We start from the raw sequence: 19,620 nt of genomic DNA, 5'->3' as shown, positions 1-19,620 counted from the left end.
GATGAAACTGAATGGTATTAGGGAGCCCAACCTAAAAGCTGCTTTAATTCATTGTAAAACATTGTGTAATCTTGATTACCCAAGCATTACCATAAGATACAAAACTATGCTGCAGTTACAGAATGTTCTTGTGACTAGTGAAGAAGACTGAAGAAGGCGAGTTGAGCTGAAGGTGCATTTTTCAGTTACTGAGTGAGGAAGGGTGCTGCCACTCCTAGAGCCACAGGACCCTGTTTAAGATCATCCAATTCCCTGCACCCTCTTCTCCAAGTCCAGCAAGCAAACTTCTGATACAACTTTTGGTCCTCCTCCTAAGAAGAGAATGTGCTGACTAGCTGGCATGGATTTGATTCAATAAAACAGCACTGTGGTCCATCACTCAGCCTCATGCAATAACAGTGATCGTTCATTAGGCACCCACCTGCCTCCCTTTATTCATTCTGTCATTCTGTCAATCTTCGCAATACTTGTATCAAGTATGGCCCTTGTATTTTGCAGGGGAAAGCAGAGGATCAGACTGGTGAACTGACCTGCCCAGACTCACACGAATGTAAGTGAATGACACAGGATTTAAATTCAGGTGATCTTATGGCTACAACCCATAGTCTTTCCATTCTATTGTACTCCTCCTTTAACTAGAAGTCAGGCTGGCATCAGTCTCCCAAGACCTGCTCACTGTGCAAGTCTGAGAACCTACAAAGCCAAGGAAGGACGAGGTCACTCTGCCAAGGTGTGTGCAACAGCCTTTTAGCTTCACTTCCCTCACCAGAGCCATAAAACCACTCCCAAGCGCTCTTCTGCTGTCAGACAACGTTCTTTCCATCCACCAGGAAGCTGTAGGGAAGAATAATCCCATCCCTTCGTGCTCACTCATCATCACGCCCTGGTAGGGGAGGAAAGCTGCCCTTTACTGTCCACCTACTCTGAGTCTAACTCTGGGCCAGGCACTTTCTGCCTGAACTCATTTAATGCTCAAGAACCACTTCATTTCACAGATAAGGACACAGAAGCTCTGAGGGTTACAGGAACGTCCAAGACGACATACAGTGACGGTGCAGGGACGTTCCGACTCTAAAAGCTGCGTTTTTCCCACCGTCCCAGGCACTCTTGAGGCTGCCTTTCACCTTTCTCCCAAGATAAGGAACCCCCGGGGCCTGAATTCTTTTCTTCAAACACCCTCTCTCAGCCGGTCTAACGCCCCCTCTAGTCTCAGAGAAAAACAATGCGCAGCAAATGTGCGTCTCAGAAACCGCTTCCAGATACGCTACTTCACCCGCCCTTCACCACTGAGGGCAAAGCGCGGAAAAGCGCCCCTTCCCCGAGAACGGCAACGCCCCAGAGTCAAGAAACAGAAGACAGGGCGAGTGGGGAGCCGACCCCAGGCTCGACCCCGGCCCTCGGCTCTGCCCGTGCCCCTCGCCGCCGCCCCCGCCCGGCGGTCACCAGGCGGCCCCGCGGCTCAGTCCGCCCGAGCTCACGGCCCCGCCCGCCACAGGGCCCCAGACCTCCGCCTGCCAGCTCCCCGGCCCTCGGCACCTAGCCGCGCCGGCTCCTCCCTCAAGAGCACCCCGCGCCCCCGGCAGCCGGGACCCCCTCGGCCTCCCGCAGACCCCCGCCCCGCCTCCCGCGCCCCAGGCCCCTCCCCCTGTCAGCCCGCGCCCAGCCGCCGAGCTACCTTCTCCAGGGATGCCGGTCTCTGCACGGCCAGGGAGCGGGCCAGCGATAGGACCGTGTTGAAATAAAAACCCCGTGACGCGCCGGAGCCCGAGCCGGAGCCGCCGCCACCGCCTCCCCGGGCCGCGGCCGCCGCCATCACCACCCCGCGGCACCGCCCGCCGGCTTCCCTCACCGGGATCGCGACAGCCGAAGCTCACGGCGCAGGCGCGGCTCCATCCGGCCTCCCCGCCACGTGACCTCTCTGTTGCCGACGCAAGCGGGGCGTGGCCTCGGGCAGATCCACCGCTGGGGGGTGCCGGGAGCCGTGCGGCCTGCGGCGGTCGCGAGCGCCGGGCGTGGCCCCCTCCCCCCGATGCGGTGCACGATGGTCGGCTCCGAGGCAGGGCCTCCGCAAGCTTCTGGCGGAAGGAGTTTGCGCGGCGCCGGCTACGGGCGTACGGGAGCTTCTGTAGGTTCTCTGCGATACTGCAGCTGCCCCGTGGTCAGAGAGCGCCCCTCGCCTCGGCCGCGCCCGGCTCCTCCCGCCTGCTCCAGGCCGAGCGCTGGCGCCATGTCGGCCTATCCCCGAAGCTACAACCCATTCGACGACGACGCGGAGGACGAGGGCGTCCGGCCGGCGCCGTGGACGGACAACCGCGACCTCGCGGACTGGCCCGGCGCTCCCGCCGACCGGCAGCAGGCCCTGCGGCAGGAGGTGTTGCGCCGGGCCGAGGCCACGGCCGCCAGCACCGGCAGGTCCCTGTCCCTGATGTACGAGTCCGAGAGGATCGGGGTCGCCTCCTCCGAGGTGAGTCCGCGGTCGCCGGGGCTCCTGGGGGCTCGACCGGTCAGCCAGGACGGGTCTTGTACTTTGGTGACTGGACGGTCGGTAACAATCTGTTAGCTACGTAGAGACGCGCGTTTTCACACCCGAAAGGGGCAGTTTGCCCCTGGCGATCTCCTGAGCTTAGTCCACAGGGTTGTTGTTTTTCTACGCGTCGTCAGGAGTCATTTCCACGCTGTTCGGTCCAGGTAAGTAGGGATTCTAGACAGCAGACCCCGGGTTAGGGACGTGGAGGGTCTGTTTCTTTTACACATTCCCTGGACATAAGCCTGGCCCGTGGCTTCAGCCCTTCCTCCTGGAGTGACCCAGCGAGGGCTGTGCCTGCTGGTGTCAAGCGTCCGAGGAGATGGACCTTGGGTTCTTACCGGCACTGAGCGCTCCTCCGCCTCGCTAGGAGGGGAGTGAAGGTCTTGTCTGCCTGGACACTGCTGAGTGCGCCGGAGCCCGAGTCTGGTCGAGTCTAGGGCCTTACGTTTCCTTCCTGATCCCGACGAAGATGTCCTAGAGAGACGGGGGCGGCCTGTGACTGTTTGCCGTCCCAGCTTAGCTTCTGCAGTTCTTCTTAACGTCCATAGGTGGTTTCAGAGAGTAGGACCTTGGGTAAGAGCTGTTCTTTCTTAGGCACCACATTCTCGCCTCAGCGTACTAATGACAGTTGTGTTGGGCATTTCTTTAGAAAGTTTTAAAAAATGTAATAACCTGTGATTGCTATATCAGCTAAAAATAATTCTATTTAAGCATTTGTAGTTATGGAAGCTAAAGCATCATGTTCTTCCCTGGGTCTCTTCGTAATTCTTTTCTCTGGGAAAGTTCCTTCTGACCTGGTCACTTACAGTCTTGGCCAGTCTTGAGGTCCATCCCATCATTCTCCCGTTACCACCTCCTTGGGTTATCTCCCTTCCCCACTTCTCCTTATCACCCGATCTCTCAGTGGCCCACCTGCCTGTCTTTAGCCTCATTGAGGAAGTTTTGCTTGTGTCTACTGGATTCCTACATTACAGTCTAAATGGAAAATGTTGACTTAAATTTGGGAGGATTGCCTTAGGTCTTAGGGCCCAGGTGGAGGGGTCACTTGATTAAGGGTCCCAGGCCCAAGGAAGCCAACTAAGAACTGTTTAAAAAGCCATCTTTGGGGACTTTCCTGGTGGTCCAGTAGTTAAGACTGTACTTCCAATGCAGGGGACGCGGGTTCGATCACTGGTCAGGGAACTAAGATCCCACATGCCAAGCAGCACAGCCAAAAATAAAGACATCTTTGGCAACTGAGAACGGGTGAAGTAGGAAATCAGAGTGACAGAAAGTAGAATACTGTGGCAGAGGATACCCTGGATTCTGGCTTCTAAGGCTAAGGTGTAGATAGGAGGAGGAGGAGGGACTTCCCAAGGAAGAGAAGAGTCACGCAAAGGCACTGGCCCAACGCCACAGCTCCTGAGCAGGAAAGTGTCGCCCAGGAAGCCTTCCAGGAAAGGGCCTGGAGGAGGAGCTTAGGACCCAGTACAGTCAGAGGGAAGGTCAGGAGTGCCAAAAACACAGAGGATAACGTTGTTTCATAAGGATTGTGGTGACAAACCCCATGCTGCCCCCAAAGTTCCTTCTTTCCTATAATGGGGGCCATGAGAGCAAAGGCAGAGTGGCACCTCAGGCCGTGAGGCTTGGCATGGCCAAGCCAGGTGTTGCTGTGAGAGGTACGGTATGATCATGACTGAGCAGGTGACAGGCTCTGTCATCAGTGCGATTACACATGGAATTTTTCCAGGATTGAATCAGTTCTCAATTATTGGAGGCCCTGGGAGGCAGGAATGGTCAGCACCCCCGTCTCCACCCTACCCCATAATCTCCAAGTTGTCTTACTGTCTTTGAATCCCTTTCATCGCTCTTTCATTCCCCTGGGGGATTGGTGGTGGCCTCTGTCCCAGCAGACCCACATCACCACTAAACTAACCTCCTAACTTAGACAGGTGCCCGTCACATACCCAGCTGAGAGGTGCCAAAACAGGACATATGTTTTAGACACTGAGGACTTGACTTTTTTAGGCCCAGCATGGCAGCAGCGGCAAAGTTACTTAGTCAGGTCACCTCTAGTGAAGGAGAGCTGCCCTTCTCCTGAGAAACCTGTAGGGTTCACCTCCCTGGAAGGCTCTCGCCTCAGGTCCTGACCCCACAGGATAGAGGAGAGGTGGGCCGGCCTGGGGAGCACAGTGCAGAACCATAGAGACTTGTAGGCCACATGGCTTTTCCACTTCTCAGGCATGATTTGTTTCTTCTTTTCTTTCCCTAAGGTATAATTTTTGTGAAGTGATAATCTAGTCACAGGGTTCAAAATTGAAATGATACAGAAGGCCGTGAAGGCTGCTCCCACCCGCTGCCCCCCTACCCCCTGCCACTCACCTTCTGTTCCTGCAGTGTCCCTGTGGAGATATTCTGTGTATAAAAACATGCTTAGGGCTTCCCTTGTGGCGCAGTGGTTGAGAGTCCGCCTGCCGATGCAGGGGATGCAGGTTTGTGCCCCGGTCCGGGAAGATCCCACATGCTGTGGAGCGTCTGGGCCCGTGAGCCATGGCTGCTGAGCCTGTGCATCCGGAGCCTGTGCTCCGCAGCGGGAGGGGCCACAACGGTGAGAGGCCCATGTACCGCAAAAAAACATGCTTATACTTATCTTTTTCTTTTTTTTAATAATTTTAACTTAAGAAGTGTTCTGTATATTCCACACTGCACGTTGCTTGACAAGGTGGAGGGCATTCCATAGCAACACGTGATGCGCTGCTCTTTTTTTTTTTTTTTGGCCACACCGAGTGGCTTGTGGGATCCTAGTTCCCCAACCAGGGATTGAGCCCAGCCCAGCAGTGGAAGTGCAGAGTCCTAACCATTGGACTGCCAGGGAAGTCCCATGCTCTTTCTGCGTCGTGGTCCCTCTAGTGGATGGCTTCTGTTTCTGCGACCAGTCCCCTAATGGTTTGCCTGTTTGTGTCCCACGTGGACGCAGTCTTCATGTGCCCTTTCACCACCCTGGCCAAGGAGACCGACCGCCTGCCCCCTCTGGCTGCTGAGCACGCGCCAGTGATGTTTTGTGGAGCCCAGGGTCTCAGTTCAGGGAGTCCAGCAACAAACCTTGGATGAGGGCCTGAGTGGCCAGCTTGGTTAGCATCAGCAGAAGGGGAGTCGGGCCAGGATGCTCTCAGCAGCCCGGCCAGCACATCCTGCACACGGTCTCGTGTGGGGCCCCCTCACCTCATTGAGTCTTTCCAGCACTCGACAGTCGCCAAACCCTGCTGGGCCTTCAGTTCAGAGAGGTGGGCCACGTGGGGACGGACACCTGTGCAGCCTGGGAACGGAGGCCATCGCAGCCCTCTGTTCTGGGTGTCCCTGTGAGTTGGGGTGGTGCCCTCATCCTCTGGGCAGACCCGTCCCCTCTCCAGGTGAGGGGCTGTACTGACCAGAGCCTCACCTCCAATGCAGCCCGGGCTGGTTCTGATGCAGCCAGAGTTCTTAGCACAACCCTATCCTGAAGCAGAAGCTGATGGAGGGAGACGATCAGCTGCTCGGTTAAGTAATTCCCAGTAGATTTTATAAAGGATCAGTGATTGAATTCGACTGTTAAAAAGTTCTAGGATCAAACTTGCTGGCTTCTTAGCTGTGAGGCACCTTGTGAGGCCGGGTCTTTACCGTCCAGGCAGGTCATACATCCCACACCAGCGCCGTGGCATCTGGCTGTGTCTGCTGCTCCTTCCTAAAATGTTCACCCGTGGCCTCCATGGTGTCTGGGAGACCTTGCTTTGCTGACCAGGAGTTGTGCTGGGGAAGCCCAGGGGCTGTCTGCTCTGCAGCCTTCTGCCTCTGAGAGTGAGAAGTGCTGTTTAGAGGTGTTGTGGGGGTCCCCAAGAGCACCCTCAGGTTTAACGATTCCCTAGAAGGACTCAGAATGAGTAGAGCTGTTATACTCACGGTTGTGGTTTGTTACAGCAAAAGGATGCAGATTAAAATCCTCAAGGGAGACAAGCTGGTGGGCAGAGTCCAGGAGAGCAAGCACAGCTTCCCTTTGTCCCCTCTCTGTGGAGTTGTGTGTGCAGCCTGCACTCCCCCCACTGTGACGTGGTACATCCAGGAGGCACGGCTGCCCGCCTGGCTGACTAGAGTCTCCAGCCCCTCCAGAGGTCACACTGTGTGGCTCAAGGCCCCCCACCCTGTAAACCACATTGCTGGTGCAGACTGTCAGGCTGACCTGAGGACTCTGGGAAGCAAAGTCACTCTTCAGGCTAATACGAGGGCAAGGAGCCAGACAAGGCCTTTCTCGGGAACACACGGTATGAGCGGCCTGGGCAGCCTGCACATGCAGCGAGGGGCACCAACCTTTGCCCTTGGTGGTTCTCTTGCCACCTAAGACCACTCTACACTGTCACTCCTGCCGGGACGGAGCCCCGCATTCAAGCATGTTCCCCGCCAGCTCCTGCGTCCCTGCTGGTGCGTATGTGTGTCATGCTCCCTGGGAAGGGGAGCGACATTGATGGGGGTAACTCTCAAGTTTCTAGATTCAGCGTATCGACTCCAGATCAACCTCTGCCTGCTGGTTGTTCAAAACCAGAGTTTAATCGCAATCAGGACGAGACACTTAATGCTGGCACCTTCCCCTCCAGAGCTCGGGCGGGACTCAGGTTAGGGTGGGGGCTGCGCCATCCCCAAGTGCTGGCTGAGGATTTACAGAGAGCCTTCCTCTGCGGGTGACGGGGAGCTACAGAAGGTGCAATGCCATCACGTCTCATCCTCCCTAGGAACTCGTGCGCCAGCGAGGGGCCTTGGAGCGCACAGAGAAGATGGTGGACAAGATGGAGCAGGATCTGAAGACCAGCCAGAAGCACATCAACAGCATCAAGAGTGTGTTCGGAGGGCTCGTCAATTACTTCAGAACCAAACCCTCAGAGACCCCACCTGCGCAGAATGGCACCCTTGCCCCCCAGCCCAGCAGCAGGTGAGCGGTGCCCGTCTGGCCGGAGCAAAGCAGCAGAGGGGGGTTTAGTGCGGGTGGCCGAGCCTTTCAGGACACTTCTCATGCCTTAAAGGGACCAAAGGACCCTGAAAGTTACTCACTGGGAGGGATTTGTCTTCAGACATTTTGAAACAAGAAGCGTTCTCCACTGCTCTTGATTGTGTGATGTGACTGCTGTTCAGTCTGCAAACTGTGCGTGAATTGGGTCTCCATAAATTACTGCTCCTGGTAATTTGAAAGAGAGAATGTTCACTCTAATCAGTATAAATGTGACTCACTTCACAGAATTTTTGCTTTAAAAAGTTTTCATGTCCAGCTTCCCCATATCTAATTCAAGTTGCCCATTGATTATCATTTTAAAATCAGAGATTATTTTCCTCAAAATTTTTGGCTAGAGGTATAATAAAATCATACTGCAATTTTGGCTGGCATATAAATGCCATGTGTTCAAACGTAAAATAATTCAGTTTCTGCTAAAACATGATTGTTGCTCATATGTCAGATCATTGTATCTGTCTTTTATTATAAAGACAATATCACCACATTACAGAAAATCTACACCTTACCTACCGTAACACAAAGAATGTAGGTTGCTCCCCTTATTCAGTGTTTTCATAATTGCAGTTACAATATTCATTTGGCTTTGTATCTTGGTCAGAAGAGGCATTTGATTTTCTCACATGGGCACTGTTAGAAAAGACTGCACTGTCACAGGTGCTTTTCCTTTCTAAAAGTTTTTTTCTTCTCGTAACTTTTATCCAAAGATTGAAAGAAGCCATAAGTACAAGTAAAGACCAGGAGGCACAGTACCAGACCAGCCACCCAAACCTCAGGAAGCTCAATGACTCAGGTCAGTGCTCCCGCCCACACACGGGTTCTGCGGGGACACCTTGCACTGGGTAGGGGCGTCGGGGGCCTCAGTGCCTCTCTCAGGGAGCAGGGGGTGTGCGTTATGGCAGGTTCAGCCCTGCTCCCCCATGGAGGGAGGGATAAGGGAGTGGGAGCCTGGCCTGTATAGCTCTGAGATCTTCAGGCAGGGAAACACCTATGCTGAGTAGGATATGACCCCCCGGACATCCACGCCTTAATCCCCAGGCCCCAGGAATATGTCGGGTCACATGGCAAAAGGGGAATCGTGGTCGCAGAGGGAAGTACAGTTGTTGATCGGCTGACTTGAGTTGGGGAGATTATCCTGGGTTTTCCGGTTGGACCCAGTGAAATCGCAAAGGTCCTTTGCAAGTGGGAAGGAGGCAGAGGAGAGAGTGATGGAGTGAGAGGTTTGAAGGTGCCGGGCAGCTGGCTCTCAGGTGGAGGAGGGGCCGCTGCTAAGGATTGACCTCCAGGGGCTGGAAGGGGCCGGGAATCGGATTCTCCCTAAGTGCCTCCAGGGGAACCAACCCCACTGACACCTGGGTCTGAGGACGGGGAGACCCAGGTTGGACGTCTGACTTCCAGAACCAAAGGATGGTTTGTGGTATTTTGTTGCAGTGACAGAAGGAGGCTAATGTAGCCCCTGAGCCCCAGTGGGCGCAGAAGCGGCCGTGTGGACAAGGAGTGTGAGATAGGAGGTGTTTTGTGTCAGATTGTCCCATTAATATCAAATGATGGGCCCAGAAACATCCCTCATCTGGAAAGGAATCAAGGCCTCCCGGGGGCTCTGTCGACCCCTAGAGAGCCAGGCACATTGGAAGTAACCAGATGCTTCCTGTGCCGCCTGCGGGCACAGCCGAGGGGAGGCCTGGCGGAGGAGGGCCCGGAGGTTCATCTGGGAAGGCAAAAGCTGCAGAGGAAGTGGGAGAAGACTGTGCGCTGAGGGGCTTCCGTAGGCCATGCTGAAGGAGAGACCCCAAGTCTAGAAAGAGATGGTCCCCAGAAGACATACCCTGGGTGACAGGGCTTTTCTGTGTACATTTGGAAACTGAGGTTCAGAGAAGATTTCTGGGGGCAAATGTGCATCATTTAACGTTTCTTTTTCCGGAGCCTGTGTGGGTTTGCGTGGTGGCTGCTCCAACTTCCATACCATTACGTGCATGAATCTCTTTCCTGAGCTCGAGGGTCCGTGGCTGACCAGGTGACCCATAGGCTGGGGTTCTTTGATCTCCGAGGGGCTGCCCTCAGGAAGCGTCTCCCTCCCGCCCCTTCCCTGTCCCGCCTGCCTCTCTCAGTGGCCTCAGAACCAACCGCCTTAGTCCTTCCACCCGTTTTCCAGATTAAGATGAGTTTTGTGAAGCGGCATTTCAAGTGTGTCAGTTAACCGTCCTCCTGGTGTTTCTTTGTCAACTCAGACTCCATCCCTGGAGGGGCCGATTCTGCCGTGAGCTCCGAGGCTTACCCAAGGAACCCGCACCTGCGCACCTGTCACCAGAGGATTGACAGCAACCTCGGTAAGACCAGAGCACCGCCACCAGCACCACGGCTTGCGTGCACCGGGGCCCCTCGTTGTCCACCCCTGCACACACACACGCACGTGCGCGTGTGCAACATCCCAGCCCCTCGCCCTCTCTGGGGTCTGCCCGCTTGTCTCCGTCCCCACCTCTTGTCTGGGAGGTGACAGCGACAGGGTCAGGGTCTGGGGACTACGCTGTGCAGCCTGGGCTCTGCCCACCCCCCTCACCACCCGGCCATGCCACCCTGCTTCCTCCGTGTGCCCTGGGCTCGGGCAGGGTCAGGTGAGCAAAACTGGAAGGCTCGCGGGAGGCGGCCCAGCAGGTCAGGCATACATGGGGCCAGCAGCACCTTGGCCGCGTGGCCAGGCACCCTGCTTCCTGGGCCTCGGGCTCCAGGGCGCCCTGTTGTAACCACATACCTGCTGGCTTCTCTGGTGTCTCCCTAACCAGTCTCCAGAAACACAGAAGTTCAGTTTTGTCCCTACTTTACACCCAGGGCCCAGAAGGCGAAAATGGAGAGAGGAGGGGGTTATTTGCAGTCGGGTGGAGGAGTTGGCCCCTCAGCAGCCCCCTCTGACCTTTGCTTCCTGCGTGTGAACCTCCCCCATGGCCACCCAGGTTGCTTGCCAACCCTCCTTCCCCTTAGGGGATGGCAAAGAGGGTGAGACAGAAAGGAATGCTTCCCCTGCTCTCTCCTCCCAGGGGACACGGGCCCCCAGCTCTCCCAGGGCAGTGCCCACTCCAGCAGCCCGGGCTACTGGTACAGACAACACGTGAGGCAGACCCACATCCTTTATTTAACCTTCATTTAACCTTTGTTTCTCAGCACATAGACTCATTGTAGAAAACTGTGAAGTTAGGCAAGTGCCCTAAGGAAACCAACACCCAAATTCCACCGTCCAGCAGTGACAACTGCTTTGGTGTCATTCCTTCTGTTTCTCCACCCTGAACCTCAACTGCTGTCTGCCCTTGGAGCCCAGGGGCACCCCGGAGGTCACTGCTTGCTTGTCCTCTGGACTCGGCCCTGGAGCCGAAGGCATCAGGCAGAGGGTGTATCTGCCAGGCCTGACTCCAGAGAAACACAGGGACTGGCGGGCCCCCCATCCTCCCCACCAAAGGTTTCCCCACCAAGAAAGGCTGGCACTGGTGCCTGCTGGGGGGAAGACCTATTGCAGGGAGCGAGATTCAGGAATGCAGGGAGTGCAGCAGGAAGAAGACCAAGGACAGCCTACCCCAGAGGCTGAGGGTGTGCATTGGGACGGCAGAGTGAGCGGGACACAGAGCAGCGCAGGGGACCCCAGCACAGCCGTCCATGTGCCCTGCTGATGGGGCCACACCACTGCCCCGGGCAGGTCCCTCTGCCTCCTGGACGCCCGGCCCTGCTGGCGGTCCCTTGCCAGGCGGCCCTCCCTGATCCAGCTTCTCACCGCAGTGCAGCTCCTTGTGAGTCCCAAGCCGTCGCAGCTGCCGGCAGCTCCATGAGACCTGGGTGGCCTTACAGCTGTCAGTGTCCATGGGACACAGGGGCACAGGCTTTCTTTTCTTTTCTTTTCTTTTCGTTGTTTTTGTTGCGTTGGGTCTTTGTTGCTGCATGCCGGCTTTCTCTAGTTGCAGAGAGCGGGGGCCACTTTTTTTTTTTTTTTGCGGTACACGGGCCTCTCACCGCTGTGGCCCCTCCCGCTGCGGAGCACAGGCTCCAGACGCGCAGGCCCAGCGGCCATGGCCCACGGGCCCAGCCGCTCCGCGGCACACGGGATCCTCCTGGACTGGGGCGCAAACCCGCATCCCCTGCATCGGCAGGCGGACTCCCAACCACTGCGCCACCAGGGAAGCCCCGGGGCCTACTCTTTGTTGCAGTGCACAGGCTTCTCATTGCGGTGGCTTCTCTTGTTGCAGAGCACGGGCTCTAGGCATGCAGGCTTCAGTAGTTGTGGCACGCGGGCTCAGTAGTTGTGGCACATGGGCTTAGTTGCTCTGTGGTACGTGGGATCTTCCTGGACCAGGAATCGAACCCGTGTCCCCTGCATTGGCAGATGGATTCTTTTTTTTTTTTTTTTTTTTTTTTGCGGTACGCAGGCCTCTCACTGTTGTGGCCTCTCCCGTTGCGGAGCACAGGCTCCGGACACGCAGGCTCAGCGGCCATGGCTCACGGGCCCAGCCGCTCCGCGGCATGTGGGATCTTCCCGGACCGGGGCACAAACCCACGTCCCCTGCATCGGCAGGCAGACACTCAACCACTGCACCACCAGGGAAGCCCTGGCAGATGGATTCTTAACCACTGCGCCACTAGGGAAGTCCCAGGAAGACCATTTCTAAAAAATCTGATTCTGCTTAGATTTATGGTGCCATTGCCAGCTATTTGTGTATTTTGACCTTTTTCACTTAATGTTTTATCTTTAACTTAGTGAAAAGGCTTACAAAGCACCACCTCTTCTGTTTTCCCCCAGCTCTTTCCTAGTAAAAGGGCAGAAAGCAGCTCTGGATGTGACCCTGTCCCCATACCCTGTGCACATGCACACACACATTCAGGGCACACACATGCACGCGCACACACACACACACACACACACACACACACACAGGGAAGGGGCTTTATATTCATCTGGACAGAGTCAGTCACGTCACGACTCCCCTCTGCGGTCTGCACAGCCCCATCAGGGGACCCCGGGCCCCTTGGCTGGTCTCCTCCCCACTCATGGTCAGTTCTTTCTTTGTCACTGTGCTAAGGAAGCCCTTCACATACTCGAGGCTGACCGTGTTCTTATAGAATTTATTTCTCTTAAAAATGAATTGAGATTGATTTTTACAACTTTTTTAAAAGAAGGGAAATACTTATTATAAAGACTGGAAAAGCCTGAGCTGTATCTCAGATGTGTTTCCAAATGGGGGTCTTCCTCTTTGCCACTCTGGACCTGTGCTTGACCCAGCTTTAGGGAGCTGGGGATGTAAGGTTCAAAGGCAGCTGAAAGGTGTGTGGCTCTATATGAATTTCTAAAATAAACACCGTGTACTAATAGTGGGTGTCCTGGTGGGTGGCACGGAGGAGTGGCTTTCCTGTTAAGCGCTACTGCTTTCTCTTCACTTGCGCATGTTTTGGAGCATGTAACCAACGCCCTGGCATCTGGCCTGTCTTCCAGGAAGGAGGGGTCAGTGACTGCAGTGCTGCCGAGCCCATGGGGGGAGCATCTGGGGTTGCAGGTCCCGATGCTGTGACTTGGCTCAGGCCCGTGTGTGCTCTCCTGTCCTGCAGATGAGCTGTCCGTGGGCCTGGGCCGGCTGAAGGACATTGCCCTGGGGATGCAGACAGAGATTGAGGAGCAGGACGACATTCTTGACCGCCTCACAACCAAAGTGGACAAGTTAGACGTCAACATCAAGAGTACAGAGAGGAAAGTTCGGCAGCTTTGAAGACGGAGGCGGATTTCCACTCCATCGTGATGAAAAGATTTGAAAGGTCTTCTTTTAAACGCCCAAGAAATTTCAGTTATTACTTTAGAATGTGATTTCACATGTGTTTGCAAATGTTGTAACAGAGTGGGTCTCAAAAGAGGTTTTGTTGTAGAGAAAGCATGTGCCCCACTTCTCTGAGGGCCCTGACTAGAGGTGTGCAGGCAGAGTGGTGGTCATGCCAGCCTCTGCTTCCGTCTGTTGTGCTTCTCGTCCCCAGGCCTCCGCGAGGTAGAGCGCTGAGGGCCATGTGACCCGTGTTTGTGGGCATCCTTCTCCCCCCGACCCCCACGAGTACATTGTGATGCTCTGAGCCCCTTGGCAGGCGTTTGATTTTAGTAGGAGGGGGTTCAGACCAGCCCTGCTCACTGTGACGCCTGGAAGCACATAGGGAGCTAGGTGAGCCCCGCTGCCCCTGCACAGGGTCAGGAACACATTCTGCCCTGGCTGGAGGCTCCCTGGCCCGCTGTCTGAGGCCTGCAGAGCGTGAGAGAGGAGCATCACACAGACGTGCTCCACCAAGCTCCCTGCCCTCAGGTCATCTGGACCAGGCCCCCCATCCAAACATGTTTACTCGGTGCCTGGGGTCCCCTGGCCCATCCAGGATTCCCACCCACTCTTCTGTGCTGCTGGCAACATGCCTTGACCCATCACTTGATTCTCTGGCCCCAGTTTTAGGACTGGAGCTCCACTAATGACACTGACTGTGCACAGAAGGATATGGCTTTAAAAAAAGCCCAGATGTTATCATTCCACCTGGCCTAGCTTGTTCTCTCTTCATTTTACAAAAAAAGAGAATCATTTAAAAGTACTAATTAAAATTGATTTCTGTACTTAAAGGAATTTCTTGATGTTGGTACCTCCAACAAAATAATTGAAGCCACGAGGTCCTGGTCTTTTTAAAAGCAAATAAATTAAAATATTTTGAAGATGGTGAAAGGGACTGATTTTAATAAGACAGATTAGGTTGGAAACCTTAAAATCACAGTGCCTTTCACCCTGAAACCTGGCCCCGGCACGGTGACCTTCACCACTTTGGTTCAGTAGAATATAAACAAAGTCCCTTAAAGCAAAGGAACGTCTTTAAGGGGCAGCAGCAATGCAACAGCGTTTATGTAGCAATTCAAATATAAAAGTTCCATTCCATAATGCCTGACTTTCCTAAAAACACTGACAGCCTCTGTGGCCAGATACATCTTTCTGTCATGTTCCAGCCGCCCTGCGAGTCTGACCCACATCACTGGGAATGTCACAGGGCGTTTGGATGCTGTGGAAGGTAATCAGACCCACATCTGCTTATCACAAGCCCATCATGGTTGTTCTCCTGGTAACTGGAAAAAGGAAGAATTTTACATGTCCACCCGGCCCACACTGAACGAGTTCACAGGGCTTCCAGCAAAAAGGCTGCTCCAAAGCGTGACACCAGGATGCAGGGCAGCCTGGGGGTGCCCGTCCACCCGGCATGTTCCAGGGTTTTCCTCCCTGACGCCTTCCTCAATGGGTGTCATGATAACTGTTCCTGCTCCTTGCCCTCAGGCATAGACACGTGGAGATTAGTCAGCACGCCTAGACCTGAGCTTCTCCGTTCAAATAAATACAGACAAAGGCCACTTGCAAACACTGTCTGCAGCCCTCCTCTCACATAATGGGGTTAGTGATTTAACCAATTTGAAGCAAAGTAGCACCTTATTTTGTGTCTTTTGTTGGATTGATGAAGCCCATCACCACCACCCCCTTTTTTACCCCAAGCTGTGGAGGGAGAGTTGCCCTCACTCTTCTAGAAACGTTTCCCTCACACATGTCTCCCCGTATATTTGGTTCTGTTCTTGTTCAGATCCTTCATTCTAAAGCCTGGGCCAAGGGCCTGTCTCATCTTCGTGCTGGGCAGCATCTCTACCGGGTCCCCACCTGCTCCCGCACCCACTGAGGGCCAGTGGCTGCTGCTTCACACAGCAGAGCCGCTCACACTTTCAGAGAACAAAGCAGGACCAGAGGAGCCTCCAGGACCTGCGTGTGGTAACTGTGAGCAGAGGAAAACTCTGCCCTCTGGACGCACGTGTCAGGGAGAAATGGGGGTACCCGGCCGGGGTTGTCCTTCTTGCCACATGGGGTCCAGAAGACAGATCTGGAATTCCATGGTCAACCTGGAAACAAACTGTGCCTTCCAAAAAGTGGCTTTTCTAACTCAAGGTTGGTTACATGTTAAGTGTGCTCCTAACTTAACAATAAGCGCGTTTTCCTTCGGAGGAACTTTTTAACGTAGTGATTTGTAGTTAACAGTGGCAGGTTGCCTCGTGGACGTCTTTTTTGTGTTATATAGGAAAGGAGACCTGAATTTACCTCAGGTGGCAAGAATGGAAGTACATAAGTGCTTTTTTTTTTTTTTTTTGTGGTACGCGGGCCTGTCACTGTTGTGGCCTCTCCCGTTGCGGAGCGCAGGCTCCGGATTCGCAGGCTCAGCGGCCATGGCTCACGGGCCCAGCAGCTCCGCGGCACGTGGGATCCTCCCGGACCGGGGCACGAAACTGCGTTCCCTGCATCGGCAGGCGGACTCTCAACCACGGCGCCACCAGGGAAGCCCACATAAGTGCATTTTAATTTCTCTTTCTTTAACTTCTTTTTGTGAATATGTGATTTTAAGTGTACACCACAGCAATTTAGTAAAAATCTTATACTTTGCCTACATAGGCCTTTTCTGCAGAATTTTTAAAGTTACCAATGTTGTTAAGAGTCTTCAGCTCTGATGGGTGAAATGTGCACAAAACGATGAGCGAGTCATTAAAAGTGCACATGGGAGGAGGAGCTTCTGCTCAGAGTGTGTCAGAGCAGCTCTTGTACTTCATGCCTTCAACTCAACAAATGACCATATTCCTTAAAATAAAATGTGAAGTTGTTTTTTAATCAAACTTTGCCTCCTGTGAGGTCCTTTTCAAAGAGCTGGTGTCGGGGGGGGGGGATCCCTCCTTGTTGAGTCCTCAGGTGTTTGGTTCTGGCTGCCACGTCTCGTGCTTCTTGAAAGCCTGTCAATCCATCTGTCCTGCCTCCCGGTGCCTCTGCAACGCTGTCCAGCTCAGGGCTTGGCACACCCTCAAGGTCCAGAGAGTGGATGTTTTAGGCTCACAGGCCAAACAGTATCTTCACGTCATCTTCCCTGTGTCCATCCCTAATGACCTCACTTTAAGTTAATTACCTCTGTAAAGACCCTGTCTCCAAATGTCACGTTCTGAGGTTCTGGGGGTTTAGGGCTTCAACATATTAATGTGGAGGGGGGTGGCAGGAACGTGACATCTGACAGCCTTTATCTCCTTGGTGGGAACAGAGAAAGAGGACGGTAGAGGTGGATCATCAGGGAAAGGCTGTCGAAGGCCCAGCTGAGATGGGGACTCAGAAGGACCCTAGTAATTAACACCTTTTATAGAGTTTTTTAAATAGTGGGGTTTCCAGCCCTGGAGTCACCAGGTGCTTTCGTGGCTGGAGTTCAAGAGCAGGCCTCCTGCCTGGGGCTGCCAGCAGAGCCAAAGAAGGCAAGTGAGAAGCCAGAGCTCTGGCCTGAGGCCTCGGGAGAGGGTCTGGCTCCTCGATTGGATCACCAGGCTGAAGTGTGGGCGCTGGCCCTGGAGCTTGGAGCAGAGGATGACTGACACAGATCTTTGCACTTTAGTGCCTCGGATTCTCCCAGAAGAATTCTCCTGAAGTCTAGGCAGGACCCGACTTGAAAGTAGGCCAAGAGCCAGGAGTGAAGCAAGTCGCATGAACGTGCACAACACTGCTTCCCCCACAGAGGTGGATTTTAGGGCTTTGGACCCGCAAAGGCCAGAGACAAACCTCAAACCAGGGGCACCTCCAGGCCATTTAGAAATTAAGTCAAAATCAAGTTCTGCTAGGGTTTGATTGACTTTGTTTTTACATTTTACTTTGAAGTTTCAGTTCTTGGAGACAGGCTGGTGCTAATCATGCCAACCCACCACTTAAAAACCTGCTCTGGGGCTTCCCTGGTGGCGCAGTGGTTGAGAGTCCGCCTGCCGATGCAGGGGACGCGGGTTCGTGCCCCGGTCCGGGAAGATCCCACATGCCGCGGAGCAGCTGGGCCCGTGAGCCATGGCCGCTGAGCCTCCACGTCTGGATCCTGTGCTCCGCAACGGGAGAGGCCACAACAGTGAGAGGCCCGCATACCGCAAAAAACAAAAACAAAAACAAAAAACCTGCTCTGGTTCCCACCATGGTTACAACAACAGTGCTTTTAGGGGAGCTAGCACATGATACTACTTCCACAGCCCCAAGTGGGGGTTCCAGGCCCACAGGCCAGAGCGGGCCAGTTTCTTACAGAGACTCACCAAAGTAACAATGACTATTTAATTTTATTTTTTATTATTTATTTATTTTTGGCCGCACCCCACGGCTTGCAGGATCTTAGTTCCCCAACCAGGGATTGAACCCAGGCCCCAGCAGTGAAAACACCGAGTCCTAACCACTGGGCCACCAGGGAATTCCCAACAACGACTTTTTAAATGAGCTAGAAGGCCATAATTACTCATTTACAACAAGAAATATAATTGTCAAACAATTTAAGCTGGAGTGTAAGCTGCAAAGTCGATGGGACTCCGGAGCTTGTGCCCAGTGCAGGGTGAGCACTCAGCAGGTTTCTGTAAATGAATGGCTTAAAAAAAAACGAAGGTCAGAGGGGAGTGAAATTCTTGTCCAGTGGGTACGTGAAAATGTGCTCAACATCACTAGCCATCAGGGAAATGCAAGTCAAAACCACAATGAGCTATCACCTCACACCTGTCAGAAAGGCTGTCATCAAAAAGAAAACATAAAGAGTGCTGGTGAGGGGCTTCCCTGGTGGCACAGTGGTTAAGAATCCACCTGCCAATGCAGGGGACACGGGTTCGATCCCTGGTCCAGGAAGATCCCACATGCCACGGAGCAACTAAGCCCACATGCCACAACTACTGAAGACCGCGTGCCTAGGGCCCATGCTCCACAGCAAGAGAAGCCACCGCAATGGGAAGCCCACGCACCACAACGAAGAATAGCCCCTGCTCGACGCAGCTAGAGAAAGCCTGCACACAGCAAGGAAGACCCAGTGCAGCCAAAAATAAATAAATAAATAAAAAACACAGTGAGATATCACCTCATAGCCGTCAGAAAGGCTATCATCAAAAAGACAACAAATAAGGGCTTCCCTGGTGGCGCAGTGGTTGAGAGTCCGCCTGCCGATGCAGGGGACACGGGTTCGTGCCCCGGTCCGGGAAGATCCCACATGCCGCGGAGCAGCTGGGCCCGTGAGCCATGGCCGCTGAGCCTCCACGTCCGGAGCCTGTGCTCCGCAACGGGAGAGGCCACAACAGTGAGAGGCCCGCGTACCGCAAAAAAAAAAAAAAAAAAGACAACAAATAAAAAGTGTTGGTGAGGATGTGGAGAAAAGGGGAGACCCCTGTGCGTGGTTGGTGGGAATGTGAACTGGTGCAGCCACTGTGGAAAACAGTGTGGAGGTTCCTAAAAAAGTTAAAAATAGAACTATCATATGATCCGGCAATTCCACTTCTGGGTATTTATCCAAAGGAAACGAAATCACTATCTTGAAAAGGTATCTGAACCCCAATGTTCACTGCAGCACTATTTACAATAGCCAAGATGTGGAAGCAACCTAAATATCCATCGACAGATGAATGGAAAAAGAAGATACGAGATACACACACACCCGAATATTATTCACCCATAAAAAATAAGGAAACCCTGCCATTTACAATAAAATGGATGGAACGTGAAGGCATTATGCTAAGTAAAATAAGTCGGACAGAGAAAGACAAATACTGTATGATCTCATTTATATGTAGAATCTAAAAAAAACAAAAACAGGTTCTTCCCTGGCGGTGCAGTGTTTAGAACTCAGTGCTTCCACTGCACGGGGCACAGTCGATCCCTCGTCAGGGAACTAAGATCTTGCAAGTCACGTGGCGGAGCCAAAACAAATAAATAAATAACAAAATAAAATAAAAACAGAGAACAGGGTAGTGGCTGGCAGAGGTGGGGAATGGGGGTGGGTGAAATGGGTGAAGGTAGTCATAAGGCACAAACTTCCAGTTATAAATAAGTTCTAGGGATGTAATGGGCAGCATGGCAACTGTACTTAACAACACTGGATTGTGTATTTGTATACTGCATACTTGAAATTTGCTGAGAGTATAAATCTTAAAAGTTCTCATCACAAGAAAAAAATGGGGGGAGAGGGATAATTGGGAGTAGGGGATAAAAAAATTAGAAAGAAAATTGAAACATATGAGGTGATGTCTGTTAACCAA

General features: G+C 53.5%; 2 protein-coding genes and 1 long non-coding RNA gene across 8 annotated transcripts in view; 1 reads left to right on the top strand and 2 right to left on the bottom strand.

Annotated features, from left to right (window-relative positions):
• PI4KA (phosphatidylinositol 4-kinase alpha) overlaps positions 1-1,915 on the bottom strand; it is a gene marked incomplete at its 5' end in the record, with an annotated part of 95,141 nt that extends 93,226 nt beyond the window's left edge. For 5 of the 6 annotated variants that reach the window (XM_079941874.1, XM_079941875.1, XM_079941876.1 and 2 more), the window contains one exon: positions 1,676-1,813. In XM_079941874.1, coding sequence (XP_079798000.1) covers positions 1,676-1,813 — 138 coding nt within the window. Of the gene's footprint in view, positions 1-1,675; positions 1,814-1,849 lie in introns of those variants that run through there. The other variant, XM_079941878.1, reaches the window with a different exon arrangement.
• A 114-nt stretch (positions 1,916-2,029) lies between these two features.
• Positions 2,030-16,567, top strand: SNAP29 (synaptosome associated protein 29; the record flags this gene model as incomplete). Its single annotated transcript, XM_079941885.1, has 5 exons — positions 2,030-2,464; positions 7,267-7,463; positions 8,246-8,331; positions 9,767-9,865; positions 13,119-16,567. 5 exons carry the CDS (start codon positions 2,030-2,032, stop codon positions 13,274-13,276), a joined length of 975 nt encoding a protein of 324 aa, XP_079798011.1. The 3' UTR covers positions 13,277-16,567.
• The window catches only part of LOC307196687, a 27,574-nt gene continuing 12,967 nt past the window's right edge, over positions 5,014-19,620 (bottom strand). The window contains exons 2-3 of the long non-coding RNA XR_013831192.1: positions 7,583-7,706; positions 5,014-6,334 (exon numbers count right to left, since the gene is read on the bottom strand). This is a non-coding gene — a long non-coding RNA (uncharacterized lncRNA). The remainder of the gene's footprint in view (positions 6,335-7,582; positions 7,707-19,620) is intronic.

This window comes from Stenella coeruleoalba, assembly GCF_951394435.1.
Source record: "Stenella coeruleoalba genome assembly, chromosome: 14".
Classification (NCBI taxonomy): Eukaryota; Metazoa; Chordata; class Mammalia; order Artiodactyla; family Delphinidae; genus Stenella; species Stenella coeruleoalba.
The sequence above is the reverse complement of the archived record's forward strand: the minus strand, read 5'-3'. Positions and strand labels throughout refer to the sequence as shown.